The sequence below is a fragment of the Grus americana genome, chromosome Z (assembly GCF_028858705.1).
Source record: "Grus americana isolate bGruAme1 chromosome Z, bGruAme1.mat, whole genome shotgun sequence".
Classification (NCBI taxonomy): Eukaryota; Metazoa; Chordata; class Aves; order Gruiformes; family Gruidae; genus Grus; species Grus americana.
The window spans coordinates 64,361,055-64,383,171 of NC_072891.1; the positions used below are offsets into that span (position 1 = coordinate 64,361,055).

Sequence of the window (22,117 nt, forward strand, 5' to 3'; positions counted from 1 at the left end):
TTCATACATCTCATTTAGTATGTGCTATTTCTTGGAATTTTTAGCATCTTTTGTTTGATAAAATAAGTAGGCAGTCAGCATCTTTTAGATATGGTTGATGGTGCTTGTTGTCTATCCCAAAATGTTTAAATATGGTCCATTATCTGCATAGTTTCTCAATGTTAGAATTGAAATGTGAATAGTAAGGATGCTTTTGTATGATGCTATGATTTTCTTTCACGTATTCTGGCTTTCCCTAATACCTAATGCAATTGTTAATGAAATTCTTTCATTTACTTAATCATGTGTATCAAATGGAAGCCCACTGAAAAAAGTCTTTGAACTGACATTCATTCTAGGCATTAATAGTTTGGTTTAATGGCTTTAAATTGAATGTTTAGAAAGTTGAGTGATAAATGGGAAAGAGAGCTAATTTTGGGTTAGATATTTTAATTTTTTTTTCCTAAAATGTTTAATATTTTCTCGTACTTTTTTTTAGGGCTGAGGGTAGCCCAGGATGGCCGCAGCTTCATATGATCAGTTGTTAAAGCAAGTTGAGGCATTAAAGATGGAGAACTCCAACCTTCGGCAAGAGCTAGAGGATAACTCAAATCACCTAACAAAACTGGAAACCGAGGCATCTAATATGAAGGTATTGCAAGCTCTGTGCCTGTGTGCATCAGCATTTCTGTTACTGCCTTTTGTGTCATGGACTGGTAGCTCAACAAGTTTTGTGTGCTTTTAGATTCCTACAGAAGTCCTTTTCCAGGCTGTGTAAGGGAAAAAACATCAAATCTACTTAGTGAAGAATTTTTACTTTTTTAATTTGAAAATTGAAATATTTCAAAGCAATTTTTTAGAAAGAGCTTCCAGTTTTCATAGCTTCTTTTCTGGTGTGTCATGATAAGCACTACCATTTTAGCACTGCTGTGCTTACCAGCAGGAAGTCCAATCTACTGACAGTTTGACAAAGCAAGTATTGTTCAGCTCTTGAAAACATGGGAGAGAATGGAGGTTTTTGGTGTTTTAAGATAAGTTTAAAAATGTTTGGGTTTCCTACAATTACAATATTTTAACATCCTGAAAGGCAAAGTTCATTTTAAATGAAGACCACAAGTTCTCCAGCCTCTCCCAAAGCCTAAATTCATACTTAATAATTTCACCCAAATCTGTCCATCTGGTGTTTATTAGCTAGGTGTGGGCCCTCAGAGCCACCTATCCAATAGGAAATGCTTGGATCAGCTGGAATTGAGATGGATTTTGATCAGTAGGAAGACAGATACACAGCTGCATCCATTGTGATCCATGACACTGAACAAGGCAGAATTTCACAAGCATTATGCTGAATTAATGTCATGCTCTTCCTAAGCTGACAAATCCTGCTGGTTTTTGCTAACAGCCAGCAAAACTAGGCTGCTTTTGGTACTTCAGTATGGCTCAGAAATTGTTGGTATCTCTGCATATGCTCCTGTACAGGGTGGGCATATTCTAAATATTAAACAACATTTGTATGTCCATCTCCTTGCTTTGTGACCTTCATATCACAGACTTACTGTTCCTTTATAAATGACCTTTAATTTTTTTTATGTGTTTTTACATATGGTAATCTGATGAATATAGCAGTTAAAAATACTTTGAACTGAACTTTCTTTTCTTCTGGCACATAGGTTGTGACCTGTATGTTCACTGTAAGAAGAAAAACTTTCTTGTGTTCTGAAGCACTGTCACTAGTAACAACACTTGAAAGAAGCACATTTTTTCAGATACATTTAATCCTTGCATTGCAGTGTAAAAGGAAGATGCCTCTGCTACCTAAATTGAAATGAAATTATAGTTCTTAATGCCAGCTATTTGAAACAGTGGTTGGCATTAGCAACTGTAGAAAAAAAAATGTTTGTTTGCTCAGTTATGTATCTGAAAGCTAGTTCTGTCATTTATACTGTTTTTCTTGAGATAATGTTCTCTCAAATTTGTCAGTAACTCCCTTCTCTCTGTGTCATTGCAGTCTAAAATAAGGGAGGGAAGAACAGGAGACATGATCTTCCTCATAGTTTGAAAAAGGAAGAGCAAAAATGTCTTTTTTCCCTTCTTTGTCCCCATACAGTTCTTTCTCTTTTTTTTGTTTGCTTTTGTGCAGATAATTAAATTTCCACTGACCTAGAGACAGACCAGCTGTATAAGCTCGTCTCTAGAGCATTAATTTGCCCAGCTTTCTGTCCTTACTTCAAACCTGGCAGACCACCAAATGGAAAGTGGCTCTATCGCACTCCACAGAGGAGTGCTTATGAACAGTAGATGTTGCATTTTTTCTCTCCTGAAGTGCCATTCTAGATCTAAGGAATTTATCCTAAAAACACTCTGACTGAAATATCAAACGCAGTATGTTTCTTTTCATTTGGGGGGATGGGTAGGGAAAAGATTATTCACATCAATTTGATTTTTTTTTTTAAAATCCATATTCTATGAAGAAATCTTAATTGACTGTGTTCCTCAGGAGTGCTTGTTCCTGCACCTGAACCAAAAAGCTGTTTCTTTGCCTTGTTTGTTTCAGATGTGTTTGGAAAGGATTGAAATGTAGCTTTGACTTGACTTGAACCTGAAGGATGGTGTGGGAGTGATCTTGGAGTCTGTTTGGAGTCTGGGGGTGAAGTGCGGAGACAGTTGCAGATTCTCTTTAGTCAGGAGATACTTTAGTTTTGCAAGCTTTTGGAGAAAGTATGCACTGGCTTTTTTCCACTGAAAGAAACTGCATCATTTGTGTGGTTCCAGTGCCATTTTTAGAGAGATTTACAAGAAAAGTAATTAGAAGAACCAGAGCAGTGGAGATTGAACGCCTTTTGGCCACCATATAAGTAGTTAAAACTTCAAATATTTTGGAAAAAACAATCCTTTGGAAGTGTGTAAATGTCACAGAGCCCTAGCAGCCCCTCCCACCAAATAAAATCCCAGATACTAGTGGGAGAAGGGGAAGCAGCAGTGGGGAAAACAAGCTGCAGTTCTGTGGCAAATATCACTGTTCTTGCACCATGAATTTTGATTTGTGAGCTAGTACAGAAATGTCTCACAGTGATTCTTTGGCCTGTTAATGTGTTTGGTTGTGACTCCTCTTTTGCCTTATTTTCTTTAATCAGTTGTGAAAGGCAATAGTAGGAAAGGCATTTTAAAGACAATATTGTTTCTTTAAAGAAATTGATTTTGGAAGTAGCAGTATTAAAGGGTTGTATAAGTGTGCCTCATCTTTATAATCGTTCCATTTCAGAAATGTAAGGTAATCATACTGGAATTAAAAGCTTAACATGAGCTCATCTTGCACAACTATTTATAATAAACTATTACTGACCTATATAAGAACGATGTCTGAATGCATCATGTTAAAAGCTAAATTTCGTATTTAAAAGCAAAAACTGTACATTTGCTGACCAGAAAACAACATGATGTCTAAACAAAGATAAATGTGATAAAGGGGGTGCCAAAATGATTAGAAAAACAGTGTCCACTTTGTTTTTTAATTTGTGTTGTCCTAGGGATTAACTGTTCAAACAAAAGAAATCCCTCAGAGTATTATGACTAACTTGGGAAATTAAGTTGGCCTACTGTCAGATGAAATACAGCAGTTTGGTATGATAGAATGTTCTTTTTAAATCAAGAAATATGCTGTTGATGGTCAATGAAATAATTATGTTGGCCTATAAATGAAGAAAAACAGTTTCAGTGTCTAGATATAGATAGTAACAGTAACTGCATAAAACACAGACCATGGACAAATTTAGAAAAAAATGAAGATATTATTTGAATTCAAAACCTGTAAAATTCATGAAGAGGCAAAAGCAGTCCAACATCAGCTATACTACTTTATGCGCATGTAAGCGTAGGACACCTTCTGTCAGAAGATGACCTCAGTTTTTGAGACATACATTGAAAATGAAGACTCTTCTGCCTGGTTCTTGTAAAAGACAAGTTTTTTTGTGTTAAGGATGGCTTTTTTTTTTTAATATATGTCATAACTAATTTATATCACCATATGTAACTTAACTTCAAGTACTCAAGAAGTAGCAAAAGAGTAATGTCATGCTTGATTTCCACACTCACTCTGAGTGCTTGGATTTTACAGTAAATGAGTAATGCGTGTTAGATTGTCTAAGAAAGCTATCTTTATTATATGTGATGCTCTGTGCGCAAAACGTTCTTTCATCTTTATATAGTACAATTGAAATTATATTCTACATAAGATTTTCCAACTTATTTAATGTCCTCTGTATTGTGTCCACATATATCAATAATAAAATAGAAAGACTGTCAGGAGAACTAATTCAGATTTCTTGAAATGTTTTGAGAAACATTCTAACCCGCTAAATATACACTGTAAAGCAAAAGGCAGTGGTTAAACTCTTGTTCTCAGAAAATCATGAGTTGCTTATTCTTGGGTGTTTTTTACAGTTTTTTGTTTTGTGAAGGATGGGGGGTTTTTGGCAGATGATTGTCCTCATATAAAGGTTTTAGTTTTAATAAAATTTCTGTGGGGTTTTTTGGTTGGTTTTTTTAAAGAATTCAGGTTCTAAAGACAAAGTTCTAGAGAGCTAGTTACTATGATGTTCAGTGCAGGTCCAAAGAGTAGTTTATTTTCAATATGGATGGTGTTCGTGGGTTTCTTCCACTAATTAGACAGCAGGGTGATAAACCTTGTAATGCTGTTATGTTGGATCGGAATGGATTTTGAGTAAATAAAAAAAGCAAATGCTAAGAAGTTTTGAGGATTTTGATTTTGAATGTGTTTGTACAATGTTAAGCTAATTTAGTGTGGTTGCAAAAGAATTTTAGGCCTATACAATATAATATTGCAGATTTATTTCAGTGTTGTGCATACTCTGTGAGATTGGTTAATTAATACTCAAATTAGCAGAATTAAACGTAAAAAGAGTGCTAAAGAAGATGCCATCGTGCCTGGTTTTCATCTTGTTTCCGTCATGATGGATTTGTGAGAATATGAGAAAGCTTATATCATATTAGAATAGAATGTGATTTTATAATTAAACATGATTAAATTGCATTTAATTTTATCTGCAAATATAACTTGCTGTGGTATCTTTTTATGACTATTCAAAGGGATGAATATACAAATCCTTAGCAGGAATAGCAGACTGACTACCAACTTAGCAACTTAACAGTTACAGTAGCGTGTTTGTTTCATTAAAAAGAAGGAATCTGAAAAATGTACTGCTTCTACTGTGGAGTTTGTTAGCATACATTTGTTTATAAAAACAGAAGATTGATGTTCAGAATGTTCCAGGAACTGTCTGGCTTGCAAGGTTTTGATGTGCTTTTACACTTTTTGGACATGAACTCTTTGTCAACCTTGTATGGAACTAACATTTTGTGATTTATAAGCCATAAGAGTTAAAAAAAAAAAAGAGAGCTGATCCTTTACATAAGGTATACCAGTGGCTGAATCACATCCTTTTTTTTTTTTTTTTTTGAAGTTTACACATGTAGTGACATAAGATTTCAGATACCATTGGTACTCTTTATCCCCCTTGCCTAAATGTTAAGGTTTGCTTTAAAATGGCTGCTGAGGGATTCTTTCTTGGAATGTGTGACTATTTTTAACAGCTGTCTCCTTGATTAGGTAAGCAGGTGATCACATCTTCTTTTAACATACCAAACCCCATTTTATGATCATACAATCTGCTTAGCCACCATTTCTTGACATTTAACCTTGAAAACCTACTGTATTCTGATCATCAGTGTTTAACAATCCTCATTGTAAGCATAGAAGGTGCTAGGAGATATTTTTATAACTGGCACAAGAATTTTTAGGTCCAGATATCGTGGTAAGCCATGTGCTTGCAAATTAGATTTTGAAGCCTAACATGTTCACAGACACGTCTGATACATACAGCTTAACAATTTTGTCGTGTGCTGTATACATACGTAGTGTGTATCTATCTGTATAAGAGGTTCCTCAAGTAGATGATAAATACATTTAATGGATACCCATGTTTGCAATCCCATCTTTAGAAATCTAACAACAGTTTTTCTTCTGATGTACCAGAAATTATACATTTCGCTGGGGATACTTACTGTATCAGATAACAGGACTTTCCCATCTCTTTCCAAGCTTCATCTTGCCTTTTTCCTTTTATTTTCAGAGAAAAGATTTTTAGTTGGCGCTACACACAGTAAAATGTTTCACCAAGGCATACAGAAAAAAAAAAAAAAAAAACTGAGAAATTATGTTAGGCTATGAAAGCAAAGCATTCAGTACACAGAAAAGAAATGCTCATGTTAAAATGGATATATTTGATCTGGAATTGCTATCCGTGAATAGGCTACACATAGTAAGCAAACTGCAATATAACTTGAGAAGTTTGCATTTGAGTCTTAAATTTAGTATGATAGGCATTTCTTTGTGCATCCTGTTACACATTAGAGTATTAGCATCATTTCCAGAACCGTCACTGGAAATCTGACTTTCAAGTGATCTCAGTTATCTGGCATGTTGTTATTTCTGCTAAGAGGTCAAGTCAGATATTACATAGTGGATTATAGTTGCTTCATGAACCAAACCAATGTTGTGGTATCTCCACAGTAATTGCTCGTATGGGCCTTAGGGATATTTGCCTACTCTGTAGAGAACATCTCAGTGGCTCTGTCAACAATAAAACTTTTAGAACAAAGGGATATAGTAAAATATCAGAAATAAATTATATTTGCCAAAGTGTTTGAAAGCAACTCGAGTATGAAATTGCTGAAGTGTCAACTGTAAGGTATAACTTGCCCCACTCCCTGCTCTTCAGTAGTTGGGAAATGGAGGTATGACCCTTTGGCTTTAAAGAAAGAGCAGACTACAGCCTAAAAAAGAGGAGAAATAATTTTCTGGAGTGATCGTGAGATCTGGATACTTAAAATTGTGCATTGTAGTCATGCAAGTTATTTGTCTCTGTCGTGGTTTAACCCCAGCTGGTAACTAAGCACCATGCAGCAGCTCACTCACTTCCTCAACCCCCCTCCCCACCCCCAACGGAATGGGGAGGAGAATGGAAAAAAAAAAACTTGTGGGTTGAAATAAAGACAGTTTAATAGGATAATAAAGGAGGGTAATAATTATAATTAGGAAAATATAAAGCAAGTGATGCACAAATGTAATGGCTCACCACATGCAGAAAAAAAAAACCCAAATCCTGATGCGCAATCTGTTTCTGAGCAGCGATCCCACCTCCCAGCTAGCTTCCCCAGGGAGCAAGATGTTAACATGGTATGGAATATCCCTTTGGCCAGCCTGGGTCAGCTGTCCTGGCTGTGCTCTCCCAGTTTCTTGTGCACCTGGCAAAACAAGAAGCTGAAAAGTCCCTGACATTGTGTAGATACAACAACTGCCTAGCAACAACTGAAAACATCAGTGTGTTATCAACATCATTCTTGTACTAAATCCAAAATACAGCACTGTACCACCTACTAGAATTAACTCTATCTCAGCCATAACCCTTCTGTCAAAAGTCTTCATCAGTTTGTCAGCCGATAATTTCTTGTTTGTTCATGGGTCCTGAAGTTCCTCTATGGTAGGTTCCCTCCTTGCAGCACTTCAGCAAGTGTGGCTTCTTAGTCAAAGCTTCTCTTCTGTATAATCCACACTATGTCAACCTTGCTGCTTAACAGAGATCTTCTGTTTGTTAGGCATCCCCTAGCCCCTGAGATTCTTTGCCAGCATGTTTCCACTTGCTTCCTTACCTATCTTGCTTTATTTGTTGTCTGTTAAACGTAATGCCGCAATGTCAAATTATAGAATTCAAACTGAAGAAAGCCCGGTAATCCAGTTGGGGGTTTTTTGCTCTTCCACCAGACAGACATTTGCATTGCTTACCAAATTTGTATGCATGTAATTTTCCTGCAGAATCCTGTACATGTTTAAGTCCTCCTGAATATAACAACCACTTGTGTTTGTCAGACAAAGATCAAGATCTGTATTTTGTGTTTAAAATGGCCCAGCATGCAAGTTATGGAAAGTGACAGGTGTGATGCCACTTTTTAGGAAGAAAGAAAAGTTCAGGAAAAACTGCTGATCTGTTGCATGCTTGAGTTTGTAACGGACATGTTGTCAGAAACCACAGTAAAGAACAGACTGCTGGTGGGCAAAGACTTAACATTTTCTTAGGGAGAAGTGTAGCTCACAAATATGACTTCATTGAAGGAATCGTTGAGTAGGAGGTAAGCAATATTGGCACTGATGAGTCTGCTTGGATTTCTAAAACGAGTTCAAACTCCTGAAGAACCTAAGTTGATTTAGGAAGGTTCTTTGATTACTATCCAACCTAAAGGTAGGAAATGAAGAGCAGAATAAATAGCCAGGATTTTGTGGGGTTTTTTTATTTTACTGGTAGTGTCCTAGTGGGATTTCTGCCATGACCTGTGTTTTTTCAACATATTCATAAGTTATCTGGAAAAAAAGAATGAGATGTAAAAGTTTGGCTGATGATTTTCAGTGTGGTAAAAATGACCACAGAGCGTGAAGAGCTGCAGAAGAATCTTGTGGTATTGAGTGACTGAATTGAATACACGGCAATTAGAATTCAGTGCTCTGAAGCATAAAACAATCATGATGGAAAACAGCCTTAACTTTATTATGTAATGAGTGGTTCTGAATTAGCACGGCAACAACATAGAAAGAGGTCTTGGAGATACTATAAATATGTGAAAATGTCAGGATTTTTTTCACAAGTTGGTAGGTTAGTGCTTCGATCGGATCCAAAAAGTCATTCTGATACTGGGAATTATGGGCTGTAGATAGGGAAACAAAAAAGCTGTAATTATGTCAGGATGGACACACGCTGCATCCAGAAGATGAGTAGTATGTCCTGTTCTGATGAACTTCCTTAGGAAGAATCTAGTAGAATTAGTATAGGTGCAAAAAAAATCAGTGATATGAAGAGTTTCCTTAAGTGGCATGATTGAATAGAATGGGACTTTTCAGGTGGGAAGAGAGAGACGGATGGGATGGAAAGGTTGTTGAGCTTTAAAAGATCGTAAGTAGCATGAGGAGATTTAATAGGGAATGATTAGTTTCCCCCAATACTAGATCAAAGGGATATCAAATAACATTATCAGATAGCAAGTGGAAAACAAACAAAACAAGGTTAGTTTGTTATTAAAAGTCTTTGCCATGGGAGCATTTGGATGCCGAAAGAATTGATCAGGAGGTAGTACTGCTGGAGAAGTGGTTTCAGGATGTCTGCAAGTCAAGGCCAGCTGGAAGCTGAGGAGAGGACATTCAAAAGAAATGAATGATGGGTTTTGTTTTGTTCAGGTTCCTGCTGTTGGAGGTGGGATGTTGGTATGGAGGGGTGTTTGGTCTGTCTCAGTGTGAAGGATAGTGTTTGCTCTGGATTCTGCTCTTTTTTTGCCCCAGCTGGGTTATGCTTCTTTAAAACGGGGGTGGGGGGATGAGGAAGAATTTCCCTCCCTTCTAGAGCTCCTGAGCATTGTGAAGGAGAGGGGCCTCCAGAGGTTGGGGTGGGGGGGCTGGAGTGGGGTGAAGGGGGGAAGGTGGCAGCAGCCTGGGAGCCCATGGCTGAAGAAGAAATCCAAAGAGCATGTGGTAGAGTAGGAAATGGAGACCTCTGCTTGGCCAGTGATGGAGAGCCCTTTCTCAGACCAGGTAGCACTCTGCAGTTCACATCTACCCTGCAAGGGTACAGTAGGCAGTGGGGCGGTTGTACTGAGACTCAAGAATAGCAAGGGAAGTGCCTCTTCAAGTAGCCTTTTTTTTTTCCCCTCTCATTTGAATGGTTAATATTTTTAATTAAAAGGTTGGCTAATTATCCTGGTTTATAGTTTGACTTTTTGTTTTGTGTAAAAACTTTTCCGTCTTCTTTGGGAGCTCAACAGAAGGTGTTAATGAGAAGGTCTAAGCAGATCTACCACAAAGCTCTGGCCACCAAGAAAGTAGCATGGTCCCCAGTGCATTAGTTTTTATGTTCCTGGAGAACACTTTAGCAAGTAATTTCAGGAAAGCATTTTTGGTGAAAATTTGTACTTATGTCAATTGGGACTAAAATATGTGGTAATTTAACTTCAAAAATTCTATATGAGGTGGCACTAGGATACCTTTTATCATGTTAAAAAGTGGTAGTGTTTGGGTGGTGGGGTTTGGGTTTGGTGGGTTTTGTTGTGGTTTTTTTTTTAAAGCAACCAGAGTTGTGAGATTATTATATAAAAGTCCAGAGACTTTGAATAATTCAAGTTGTCAGTATGATCCAGAGTTTCTTTACAATTTATGAAGCATTTGCAAAGCATCATGATCATCCTGTGATGCCAATACTGTGCTGCTATGAGGCTGCAGACACATTACCATTTTTTACAGTATCCCTTGGTTCTGGCATTTGTTTTTTTCGCATCATCCTAATTCTGCCTGTGCATGCCTGGCTTACAGTTTTTTGGAGGAGAATCCTATTTACCTGGATACAGATGGTAGTGAAAGAAACTTTGGTTTTCGCTTGTTACTAGCAGCAGTTGAACATCAATTTTCCCTCCTTAATTAGCCTGCATGTCCCCAACTGATGAGAACCTTCTAGCATGCTCTTCACTTCCTCATTGCCATGCAAGTAGCGTACCTCAGAAAGTGGTGCCTGTGTTGAATATGCCCTTGTCCTGGCATTGTTTCCATGCATCTTCCAGCCAACTCTAATGAGTCAACTTCATTTTGTCTGACTTTTTCAGCGTTCTGGATGATGTGGCCAAAGTTAAGGGTGGGTTTTTTTTATTATTATTTGTACTCCTGGCTCTTAGGAGTTATTTGTATGGTACTGTGCGCTCTACTGACTTAACAGAGCTTGTTTTTCTTGTCTAAACCTCCATTTTTTAAAGCTTGTTTTGATACATGCTCTGTCTGGCACACAGTAGAGGCTTTGTCTTGATTTCTTTGATACTTAACTGAATTTTGTTGTGGCCCAGCTTTATGGGAGCTTTAAGCAGGAACATAAATTACAGCACACAATAAAGGGAAACGTAAAGGAACTAGAAGTGCTTTGAAAAACAGGTCAAGGTGCAGTAGCAAACAAGGAGTTTGTGTAATAAGTTTGCTGTTTTTGAGAAGGAAGCTACAGAAGGAAATTAATTAAAAGCATAAAGTAAGAAATTTCTGAGAAATTTTTGTTTGTATCAGTTTTCAATGGTGAGGACATTGCAATGAATCTGACCCCCAGATGTGTTCTTCGCTCATAGCACTAACAAACCTTGTGATTGAAATAAACTACAAAAAAGTAGTAATTTACAGAATAGAATTTATTTTTCTTTTTTTTCCTCTTTAGATGAAAAAGTATACCACTGAAAAAAGACTTAAAATGCATTTTATTTGACTTTGCACATTCATAGATTAAGGAAATGCCAGCTTTAAGGTAGGCAGTGCCACCCTGATTTTGTCAGCTGGTTTGTACACCCTATGATACAATTTTACATGCTCTACCAAAAAAACCTTCCAAAGTTAGCATGCTCAGTGCTCACTATAAGGATGAAAATACACCCTTATATAAAATAGTGTTATTTTCTAATTTACCTCTGCAAATGAAGTCTTTAAATACAGATTTTCATATATAGAATGATCCATAGAGAGTCAGGTGTTTATTTCTCTTGAAAGTTACTACTAGACAGAAATGCAGTCTGAAGGAAAAAAATTATGTTTTACAGTATTAAAGCTGAAACTCCATCCTCTTCTGTCAGCTGAATTCCTTAGCCAGTCCACGTCTCCTTGTATGAGCTGTGGTCTCACTATGAGTGGGTAGCATATATCATGGAAATTACACAACTGCAGTCACTGTCAGAAACACTGTCTGCAGACAGCTGAGCTAGTAGGAGAGAATTCAGCGAGAACTGTGGAGATACAGATCTTACACAGCACTGGAGCATCCTGGACAGATTGTGCTCAAAATCTAATTACATTCAGTACAACCTGCGAAAATATTTTGACTCAATAATAATCTATTGTTGTGAGTTGACCCTGGCTGGAGGCCCCCCAAAGCTGCTCTATCACTGCCCTCCTCAGCTGGATGGGGAGAGAAAATACAATGAAAGGCTCCTGGGTCGAGATCAGGACAGGGAGAGATTACTCACCAATTACTGTCACGGGCAAACCAGACTCAGAAAAAAATTCATCTAATTTATTGCCAAGCAAAACAGAGTAGAGTAATGAGAAATAAAACCAAATCTTAACACCCCTTCCCCCCACCCCTCCCTTCTTCTTGGGCTCAACTTCACTCCCCATTTCTCTCCCTCCTCCCCCGCAGCAGCACAGGGGGACGGGGGAATGGGGGTTGTGGTCAGTTCATCACATGATGTCTCTGCCGCTCTTTGTTGCTCCTTAGGGGGAGGACTCCTCACACTCTGCCCCTGCTCCAGCATGGGGTCCCTCCCACAGGAAACAGTCCTCCACCAACTTCTCCAATGTGAGTCCTTCCCGTGGGCTGCAGTTCTTCACCAACTGCTCCAGTGTGGGTCCCTTCCACGGGGTGCAGACCTTCAGGACCAGACTGCTCCAGTGTGGGTCCCCCACAGGGTCACAAGTGCTGCCAGCAAACCTGCTCCAGCATGGCCTCCTCTTTCCATGGGGCCACAGATCCTGCCAGGAGCCTGCTCCAGCATGGACTTCCCACGGGGTCACAGCCTCCTCCAGGTGCTTCCACGTGCTCCAGCATGGGGTCCTCCATGGTCTGCAGGTGGAGATCTGTTCCACCATTAACTTCCATGGGCTGCAGGGGCACAGCCTGCTTCCCCATGGTCTTCTGTAGGGGCTGCAGGGGAATCTCTGCTCCAGTGCCTGGAGCACCTCCTCCTTCTGCACTGACCTTGGTGTCTGCAGACTTCCTCACATCTTCTCACTCACTGGCTGCAAAAGCTGCTGCTAATTTTTACTTTTTTCCCCTTTCTTAACTGTGTTATCCCAGAGGCGCTACCACCATCACTGATTGGCTCAGCCTTGGCCTGCGACAGGACCCTCTTGGAGCCGGCTGGCATTGACTCTGTCGGACATGGGGGAAGCTTCTAGCAGCTTCTTGCAGAAGCCACCCCTGTAGCCCCTCACCCCTGCTACCAAAACCTTGCCATGCAAACTCAATACATCTATATTTTGCTTTCAGTGTATCTGAATTATGTTTCGTATTCTGAAATACAGATTTTTAAAAATTGCTACAAGCTAATTGTTCACAGTAATGAATCAACTAGCTGTAGAAATTTTGCATTATACCTGTTTAATAAAGGAGAACTCGAAAATACAGTAGCAGCATAGGATCTGACACTTTGAAAGTCAGGTCCTCTTCCAAATAGTTGACCGTACAGGCATTTGCACAGCAGATAATGTATACCCCTGTTCTCGGTGAAAGCCTATTTTAGCTTTGTATTCATCCCATTCTGTGCAACAGGTGTGATAAAAATGGACAGAACATGGTGACACCATGCCACTAATTCAGCAGCAACATTCCTTGCCTGTATAAATATTTGTGAAATAGGTGCTAAATTCTGAGCTTGTGTAACTTGTGCTGTGTGAATCCATCCAGTATTTTCTTTCCAGTACATGCTTGGTTTCCATTAAATTTCAATACTTCCTTTCCCAGTGCGTAAGTGCTTGAACTTTTTAAGTCTTTCAAGGGAAAATTGTAATCATGGTTAGCATAGGGAACATCTTATGATTTTTTCCCTTTTTTTTTTTTCTTCTTCTTCTCCTAATGTAAGCTTTCATCTTCCTTCTCAAATTAATTCCCTTACTCTCAGTTGAATTTTTCACATGCAGAATGTTTTTGTGGTGCCCCATGCACCCATGCTTTTCAGGAGGGAAGAGGTGATGTTAGTCTTAAGGCACATAAGGGAGACTGTCACGTCAGGATTGTGACACAGGGCAGAATAATACTGGTATTACAGTAAATATTCAAGGGATAGTGCAATGGATCAATCCTCTAAAAATACTAATAAAAATAAAATAATTTTGAAGGTATTGATGTGTATTGGTCATTTGACAAATTCTGATGTGCAAGTGGAAGAAACTCCCATAAGCTGAACTGATTTTTACAAATTGAATCAAATGGTAAATTCTGGGAAATACCTCTCTTCAGTGATTGCACAAGCAATGCATCTAGACATTTGCAAAAACTCTTAAGTTCATGTGAACTAAAAATGTGTTTATAAAAGTCGTTTAACATCTTACAAAACACAGACATTTAAAATATCAGTGAATTTATTTGAACAGTAGAGAAGCAGCAGTGGCATTATATTGTGTTTGGTTTGTGTCTTTTTAAGTTTGCTGATATGGTTTCACAATAAGTAATATTTTAGCATTATCTTTGCAATTCTAAAGATTCTACCAGAATCCAAATGGGTTGGCAAATTGAATAAATTATTATTTTAATTTTATTTTTTTTTTTTTTAGGATTTAGGTGCAGTTGAGCTGGTGAAATGTATAGTTACTGACATTACTTCAGACAGCATTCTTTCTGAGCATAAAATCTGATTACGTTAGTTGATCTGACAGTGGGTTTGCACTAAAAACTTAGTAGACTTCAGTCTGTGGTTACAGCAAGCGACAGCTCTTGAGCATGGTGGCACCAAGTGAATATTTATCTCTTAGTAAATGACATTGTTTGAAATTAAAATGGACAACATCATTTCACATAACAAATGCCTTCCTTCTGTAAGGGTAAAAGTTGAGTTGCTCCAGTGTTTCACCTCAGTCAGCAGTGCTGTCGTCATTGCTCTTACCATTTGAACCTGGTTATAAGGGTGAGCAACCAGAGTGGTTGCTTGGCACTTCAGGCAATTAGAAGGGCTCCATGGCACTTGATTAAGTAGCGGTGTAATTCACCAAAATGTATAGGAGTAAAATCCTCTTCCATAGGTCTCACTTGGCCCCTGTGAGCGTTGTACCATGTGTGATGGTAGTATTGAGACACTGTCAAGTTCATATAGTTATGAGGGGTCGTGTAAGAACTTGAATTTAAGTTTATGCTTTTTATAAGTGCATAGAAAATGCATTTCCCCCCACGCTGTTTTGACATCTCATGTTTTTGTTGAATTTGAGTGATGGATGTGCTTTTATTATATGTTACCTCTTTTCTTGCCCTTTTAAACCATTAATAATTGAAACAATGTGCAACACTTGATTGAGCTTCAAAAATCACTTTCAGTTTAGAGTGCAATTATATGTTAAGTTTTCAGTGTATTGGGTTAAAAACATGAATACAAATGCTGTTAGGAATATTCTAATCTAAAAATACTGCTGATTTCCTTAAAAATAATAGCTCTGAGTCATTCAGTGTGCATTATTCCCATCCTATATGGTGCTAAGATAGATGTTCAATTACTTTCTGAAATTTTAAACTCTTTCTATACTTGTGCAGTTAAACCTGTTTTTACACTAAATGTTGCAAATACAGTGGTAACCAAGGTCAGCAAAAACTAAACTGAAGGATAACTCAATTTGGGTTTTGTTTGCAAACGTTGAAAGAAACACACAGTGAAGTCTGTGTGTGTGTGTATATATGTAGATGACAAGAAGGTCTCTTCACACAGGCCCAAATATAGTTACTAGCTGAAAAGGAGGATCAGGTATGAAGATGTCTTGCTAAAAATTCATTGCTGTAATAGCTTTTCTTGGAAGCCTTTTTAAATGTAGACTCATGCTTACTTTTAAAAGATCCTGTAAATTTCAAAACATCTTGGCTTACTATTCCAGCTGATACTGGCCTGTGAGTGTACCTGGTGTACTGCTGCTAGCATTTCGTATATTTGATTTTTGTTACAATTTTCATACATTAGGGCATTCACTGAATACACAAAGCTTTTAGAAAAGTGAGTATGAGTAATAAATCTCATTGTATTAAAGGAGGGAGAGGGAAGTAAGTAGTGTTTACAGAAGACTAAAAGTATCTGATTTGTTTGAATTGCCCTCAGTGCTCCTTTTCCTGCCAAAGGAGAGGTATATGTCTAAACCAAAATGTCTTTTTACAGATACCATCTTTTGAAATATTTCTGAGTATGAATATTAATAATTATACTTGCAGTCCTCAAAAATTGAATATACTTTTAAATCTTAATTCATTGGGATTTGAAATCTGACATTGTTAGTGTTGTTGCTCTGTGGTTCCATTCTTTATTAGCAGCTTGAGTAAATTCACAACCCCGAAGCAATTTTATTTACAACCCTTACCACTTAGCTGAGTGCATGTACTGTGTTAGTTAAGGTGCTTTTCTTCTCAGTAGTTTTCCAGTTACTTGCTGATGGGTCTGATCTTTTTTATTTAATAACCCATAAAGTAGTTGTAAGGTCAGGACTGTATTCATAGAGTCTAAACAAAAAAAATTTGACATTGTTTCTGTACTTCACAGTCCAGAGACTGTGAAGACAGAAACCTTTCTAAATGATGATGAGTCACAGGGACAGCTCCATTTCCAAGAGCATTCTGCTGTAATTCTCCAGTAGGACAAGATAAACTAGGTTATGTTTAAGTGACCATTAAAGTAATTTGACTTAGATTCTTTAAAAGAACAGAAAAAACTTTTGCAGCCTTCCTTATAGATACACTTATGTTTGTGAGTTTTATCAGTAAGTCACTATTAAGTTAGTAAAGAATTTGCTTAGAATAATGCTATAAACCACTACTAATAATGTTTATTCAAACTTGCATAACTGTATAGAATATTAATTTAACTTCAGTTAAATTGATTCAGTTTTATTTGTGGAAAAGATTTTACACTGTTTAGCAGACGTATCAAAAGTAATGTAAAATTATTGTGGAAAAGTACTATTTCAAAGCACTGTATTAATCTTGGAGGAAAAAGGGGAGAACTGCACATAAACAGCATTGGCGTTGAATCCTGGAGTTACAATACGTGAACAAATAAAAATTCATATTATCACACTAATAGATAAATTGCCGTGTTTCCTCTAAATGGGTTATTGCAGAAGACTTTTCTGTTCCTTTATTCAAGTAAAACTGCAAATTCCCCAATTTGTCATTTTAATTCACTGCCTCATATTCCGCAGTACCTGGCCCAGGGGCTGCATCTCCCTCTCTGGCCTTTGTCTGCTTCATCAGCTTAGATTTCAAAGTGTGCCATGATTGAGTTTGAAATTGATATCATAGCCTCATAATGCATTGTTACTGTAGAAAAGAAATGTAGAAAAATATAGAAAAGAACACTTTGTCTACTATACTAAAAAATGCATGTGCTGTTGAAGAGAAGGGGATAATTTAAAATCTGAAAGTTACAACCTAAATTAATGAATTGTAGCAGAGAAAATGAAGAGAGGTGATCCAGTATGCTACTGTTTAACTGCTGCCAATAATCAGAAAGAGCTGCCTGGACACCTCAATCATGTAATTTGGTAGCACAGGAAAAGGTGATAGTATTTCCACTTAGCTGTTCATATTGACTCTTGAAACAGGAAAGCTCATTGTGTAGGAAAGTATCCTGAATGTACGATTTCCAAAATAGTAGAACTGCCACACAGAGAGGTGAGGAGGAGGCTTCTAAAAAGGGAATGGGAGGAGGTGTTGGAAGTTTGGGTTGTTTTTTTTCCCCTGCACCAAGGTGCTGTTCTCAGAGGAAAGAGATTCATTAGTTATTTCTAAATTTAATCTGAGTTGACAGGTCTTTCAGAAGCCTGCAAAACTCCAAGACCACTCAACATACCCACATTGCCCTTTTAGGCTTTTAAGCTAAGACTGTTGTCTGCAAATGTTATCTGCCCTTATGTCAGATAACGTAGGAATCCTTCTTTGAGAAAAAACAGATTACTTGTTTGTCTGACTTTGCTGACAAGGCAGATGTTATGTATAGAGATGGCTGGGCCATATGGCTAATGAGGATGCCCTTGAATGTGCTTAAAAGCACAAGCACAGTGGAGATGTCTTTCCAAGAGTAGTGATTTTATCACCCCAGACTTGATCCTAAGGGCTATGCTGGCATTAACAGGTAGTGCAGTAAAAGCAGATCTGTAGATGAATTATGTTGAGGACCCAGCGTGCATGCTGTATATGTTTCAAGAGGTTTTGGTTTTGGTCTAGCTCCATGCTGGTCCCATGGAGTGAATGCCTGTTAGCAGTCTTGAGTGTCACTGCTGGCTTGGTTTGATCGGAATGGAACTCAGTTCATGCTCTGAGATCACCCTACAATGTGAACTGAAGTACAGCTGGTGGGGCAGATGGGAGTCTGGCGTCAGACTGATCCAAACTAAAATGCAGATGCAGACACACACTCGACTCCAGTCAGGCAACATGGAAATTGGGAAATTTGGCCTCAACTCCACCTGCAGAATTATTTCCACAAAACAGTGTAAACACAATTAGTGTGTCCATACTCCAAAATTCCTCTTCCTAGAGACAGGCATCTAATTACATTGTGGGTGGGTGTAGTGACTGTGCTGCTACTGTTTGCTCTGAGTCTACTGCTTGGAGATTATTTCCCCAGAAACCTGTGCGGTTCTTTACTCAAAATCTTTTTAATTTTTTACTTTTTTTTTGGTACAAGGAACACTTTGAATACAGAAAAGCTCAGTAGTGTGTCTCTTTAAAGAATATCTTGACTTCTTGTACCTGCCGTTTTGTTTCCTTTGAAAAGAGCAAAATGCATTTAGAAGGTATCCTCTGTACAAGTAAGTTGCAAGAACTATTAATGTTGACAGTAAGGTATGCTAGGCTCTTAAAAGACCAAAACAGTAATGTGGAGATTTCTTTAAATTGTCTAAAATTCATTAGTTTTCAGGTCAGAACAGAAGTACAGTTCTGGGTGTAGACTCTTATGTATGAAAAGTATGGAGTACTTTTCATTATTCAGAATTTTTTTTATTTCCTGACTATTGCTGCTGCTTAAAATATTATATATGCCATAGTATGAAAAATGAATTTCAGTAAGAGTGTTTTGCCTTGTGGCCAGTCTTTTCAATTTATTTTTGCTATTGATGTATCCACCATTATGATAGAGAACAGGCATTCACTAACTTGCATTTAATTTTCTACCTGAATTTAGGCCACTGAGCGTTAGGGACCTGGAGGCTTACAGGCCCCTTTTAGTGTTGTAGTCAGTGTTTGCTATAAATCTTACTGTGCATTAGAAGAATGTTCGTTCAGCTGTATAATTTTATAAGTCTCACAGTTGTGGTGGTGGTAGCAATAATAGTAGTAGTAAGAATAATGACTCTCCTTGCTGGTTTACAGTGGTGCTGAGGCCCTGCAGAAAATAAATCCTGGGGGTTACTTCTGCTCCATTATCTTTGAGGTTTAAAAAATGTGGTATTCCAGATATTTTTGTAACTTTTAGATATGGATCCAAATTTTATTTTTACAAAACTAACTGTAGGTACACAGATGGAGAGATTTAACTAATTTCTTTGTACTTCCATTTCATCATCTGTAAATTCATGACAACTAGTATTCACTTTGAGAAGAACTTTTAAATAGGCTAATAGATTGGACTACCAGTGAGGGTGAGTTATTCAGAATATACTTTACATCATGACAGTGCTTGGGGAAATACTGTAGAATATATTTGATGGCAATTAAAATTATGATACTTGATCACTACTCACATGAAATGCAGTTTACATCATCAGTGTCTCAGTAGCTGTTGCATAAATGTGCACTTGAGGGCAGGATAAGATGTATTTACCTTGTGGTTTATTATTATAAGGATTTCTTAATTAAGGTTAATTTCTTACAGGAGGTGCTGAAACAGCTACAAGGAAGTATTGAAGATGAGGCAATGGCGTCTTCTGGACAAATTGACTTACTGGAACGACTTAAAGGTAAATCTAGAATTACGATTTAAGTAGGTTCATTTGTTTCTCAGTTGTTTTTAATTTGGGATAAAATTTTCTAACTCAGCTGCATCTTTCCAGTGCAGACTTTGATGCTTAGGCGTAGTCTCAATGCCTGTTATTTTTGCTAAGCATTTTAAGACACATTCTCAAAAAAATATATTCCTATGCTGCTTTTGTGCTTTTGCTACTGTTACCCTAGGGCTTTATATTAATTGCTTTTGATACAACTTGCATTTCATTCAGTTCTTCAGAAAAAATATGTTTGTTTAAATTAATGATGGATTAGTTCCACCAGTTTTCTAAACTTGTTTGCATGCCCTGCCCTCTCCATGTCATATTACTGGAATTTTATCTGTCATGCTGCAAATTGATGCCCCCCTTCCCTAGAGCATCCACTGGAATATGCACCGTCCCTTATATAGGATGTGCAAAGCAAGCTCAGACCACTGACTCCCTCTATACATCCATTATCCCTACCACTGAACCAGAAATGTCATAGGGGATGTCTACATTTAAGGGCCCTGTGGTGAACAGACTTGTCATCATTAACGTGACAGTGAAGCATCTGCAGGATCTCTGAGAAAGAAGCTATTAGGAAGTAGGCCACAAGAACAATTTATATGATGTTTATGCAAAACTCTGCCCATTTCTTAAGTCCTCTGGGAAAGAGACAGGCAGGCTTGTGTGGGGATACTGTTCTGATGTCAGGATTGCAGTTTGGCGATCTGCTCAGATGACTAGTATTCTCCAAATGTACCATTAAGACTGGTTTTGCTCACGTTATGTTCTTCTGTGGATTCCAATGCAAAATGTTTCCATCAAAAATCATGGATTTGTTCAAGAAATAAGAAATTAAGATAGACACAATCTTTTAAATTTGTGCTGCTGAACCTCAACTCTGAAAGTGTTTGTTCTTTATTATCCAGAACTGAACTTGGAAAGTACCAACTTCCCTGGAGTGAAGTTGAGGCCAAAGGTGTCTGTGCGTTCATATGGGAGCCGGGAAGGGTCTGTGTCCAGCCGTTCAGGAGAGGGGAGTCCTGTTCCCATGGGATCATTTCCAAGAAGAGGATTTATGAATGGAAGCAGAGAAAGCACTGGTTATTTAGAAGAGCTAGAAAAAGAGAGGTAAATTTCTTTGTTTATTCATTCAGTATGTATTGACTTCTAATTCCAACATGAAAGTTTACTGACACGCTGAGTATTTAACTATCATGTGTATGGTTTTGATCATTGTTATATTTATCTTGACAGGTGAGGAAACCAGGAATCTACATTATATTTAGATGCACACACACAAAAAACAAAACAAAACAAAAAAACAAACAAAAAAAAAAACTTAATACACATGTCGTGGTTTAGGCCCAGCCGGCAGCTGAGCGCCACGTGGCTGCTCACTCACCACTCCCTCAGTGGGATGGGGAGAAGTATAACGAAAAGCTTGGGTCGAGATAAGGACAGGGAGAGATCACTCACTAATTATCGTCACAAGCAAAACAGACCGAACTTAGAGAGGAGATTCATCTAACTTATTACTAAGCAAAACAGAGTAGAGGAATGAGAAATAAAATCAAGTCTTAAAACACCTCCCCCCACCCCTCCCATCTTCCCGGGCTCAACTTCACACCCAGCTTCAACCTCATCCCCCCTCAGCGGCACAGGGGGACGGGGACTGGGGGTTGCGGTCAGTTCAGCACACATTGTTTCTGCCACTTCTTCATCCTCAGGGGGAGGACTCCTCTCATCATTCCCCTGCTCCAGCATGGAGTCTCTCCCATGGGTTACAGTCCACAAACTGCTCCAGCGTGGGCCTCTCCCATGGGGTGCAGACCTTCAGGAGCAAAGTGCTCCAGCGTGGGTCCCCCACGGGGTCACAAGTCCTGCCAGCAAACCTGCCCTGGCATGGGCTCCCCTCTCCACGGGTCCACTGGTCCAGCCAGGAGCTTGCTCCAGCGTGGGCTTCCCACGGGCCGCAGCCTCCTTCAGGTGCCTCCATGTGCTCCGGCGTGGGGTCCTCCACGGGCTGCAGGTGGAATCTCTACACCCCCTCATCCTTCCTCCATGGGCTGCAGGGGGACAGCCTGCTTCACCATGGTCTTCACCACGGGCTGCAGGGGGATCTCTGCTCCGGCGCCTGGAGCTCCTCCTCCCCCTCCTTCTGCGCTGACCTTGGTGTCTGCAGAGTTTCTTACATCTTCTCACTCCTCTCTCCGGCTGCAAAAGCTCTCTCTCTAACTGTTTTGTTTTCCTTCTTAAATATGTTATCACAGAGGCGCTGATTGGCTTGGCCTTGGCCAGGGGCGGGTCCATCTTGGAGCCAGCTGGCATTGGCTCTGTCAGACACAG

At 38.6% G+C, this 22,117-nt stretch overlaps 1 protein-coding gene across 9 annotated transcripts in view; it reads left to right on the plus strand.

Annotated features, from left to right (window-relative positions):
- APC (APC regulator of WNT signaling pathway) overlaps positions 1-22,117 on the plus strand; it is a 102,715-nt gene that overhangs the window by 37,362 nt on the left and 43,236 nt on the right. For all 9 annotated transcript variants that reach the window (XM_054809540.1, XM_054809536.1, XM_054809544.1 and 6 more), the window contains exons 2-4: positions 479-631; positions 19,672-19,756; positions 20,698-20,899. In XM_054809540.1, the coding sequence (XP_054665515.1) occupies positions 497-631; positions 19,672-19,756; positions 20,698-20,899 (422 nt within the window). In that variant the 5' untranslated portion in view covers positions 479-496. The remainder of the gene's footprint in view (positions 1-478; positions 632-19,671; positions 19,757-20,697; positions 20,900-22,117) is intronic.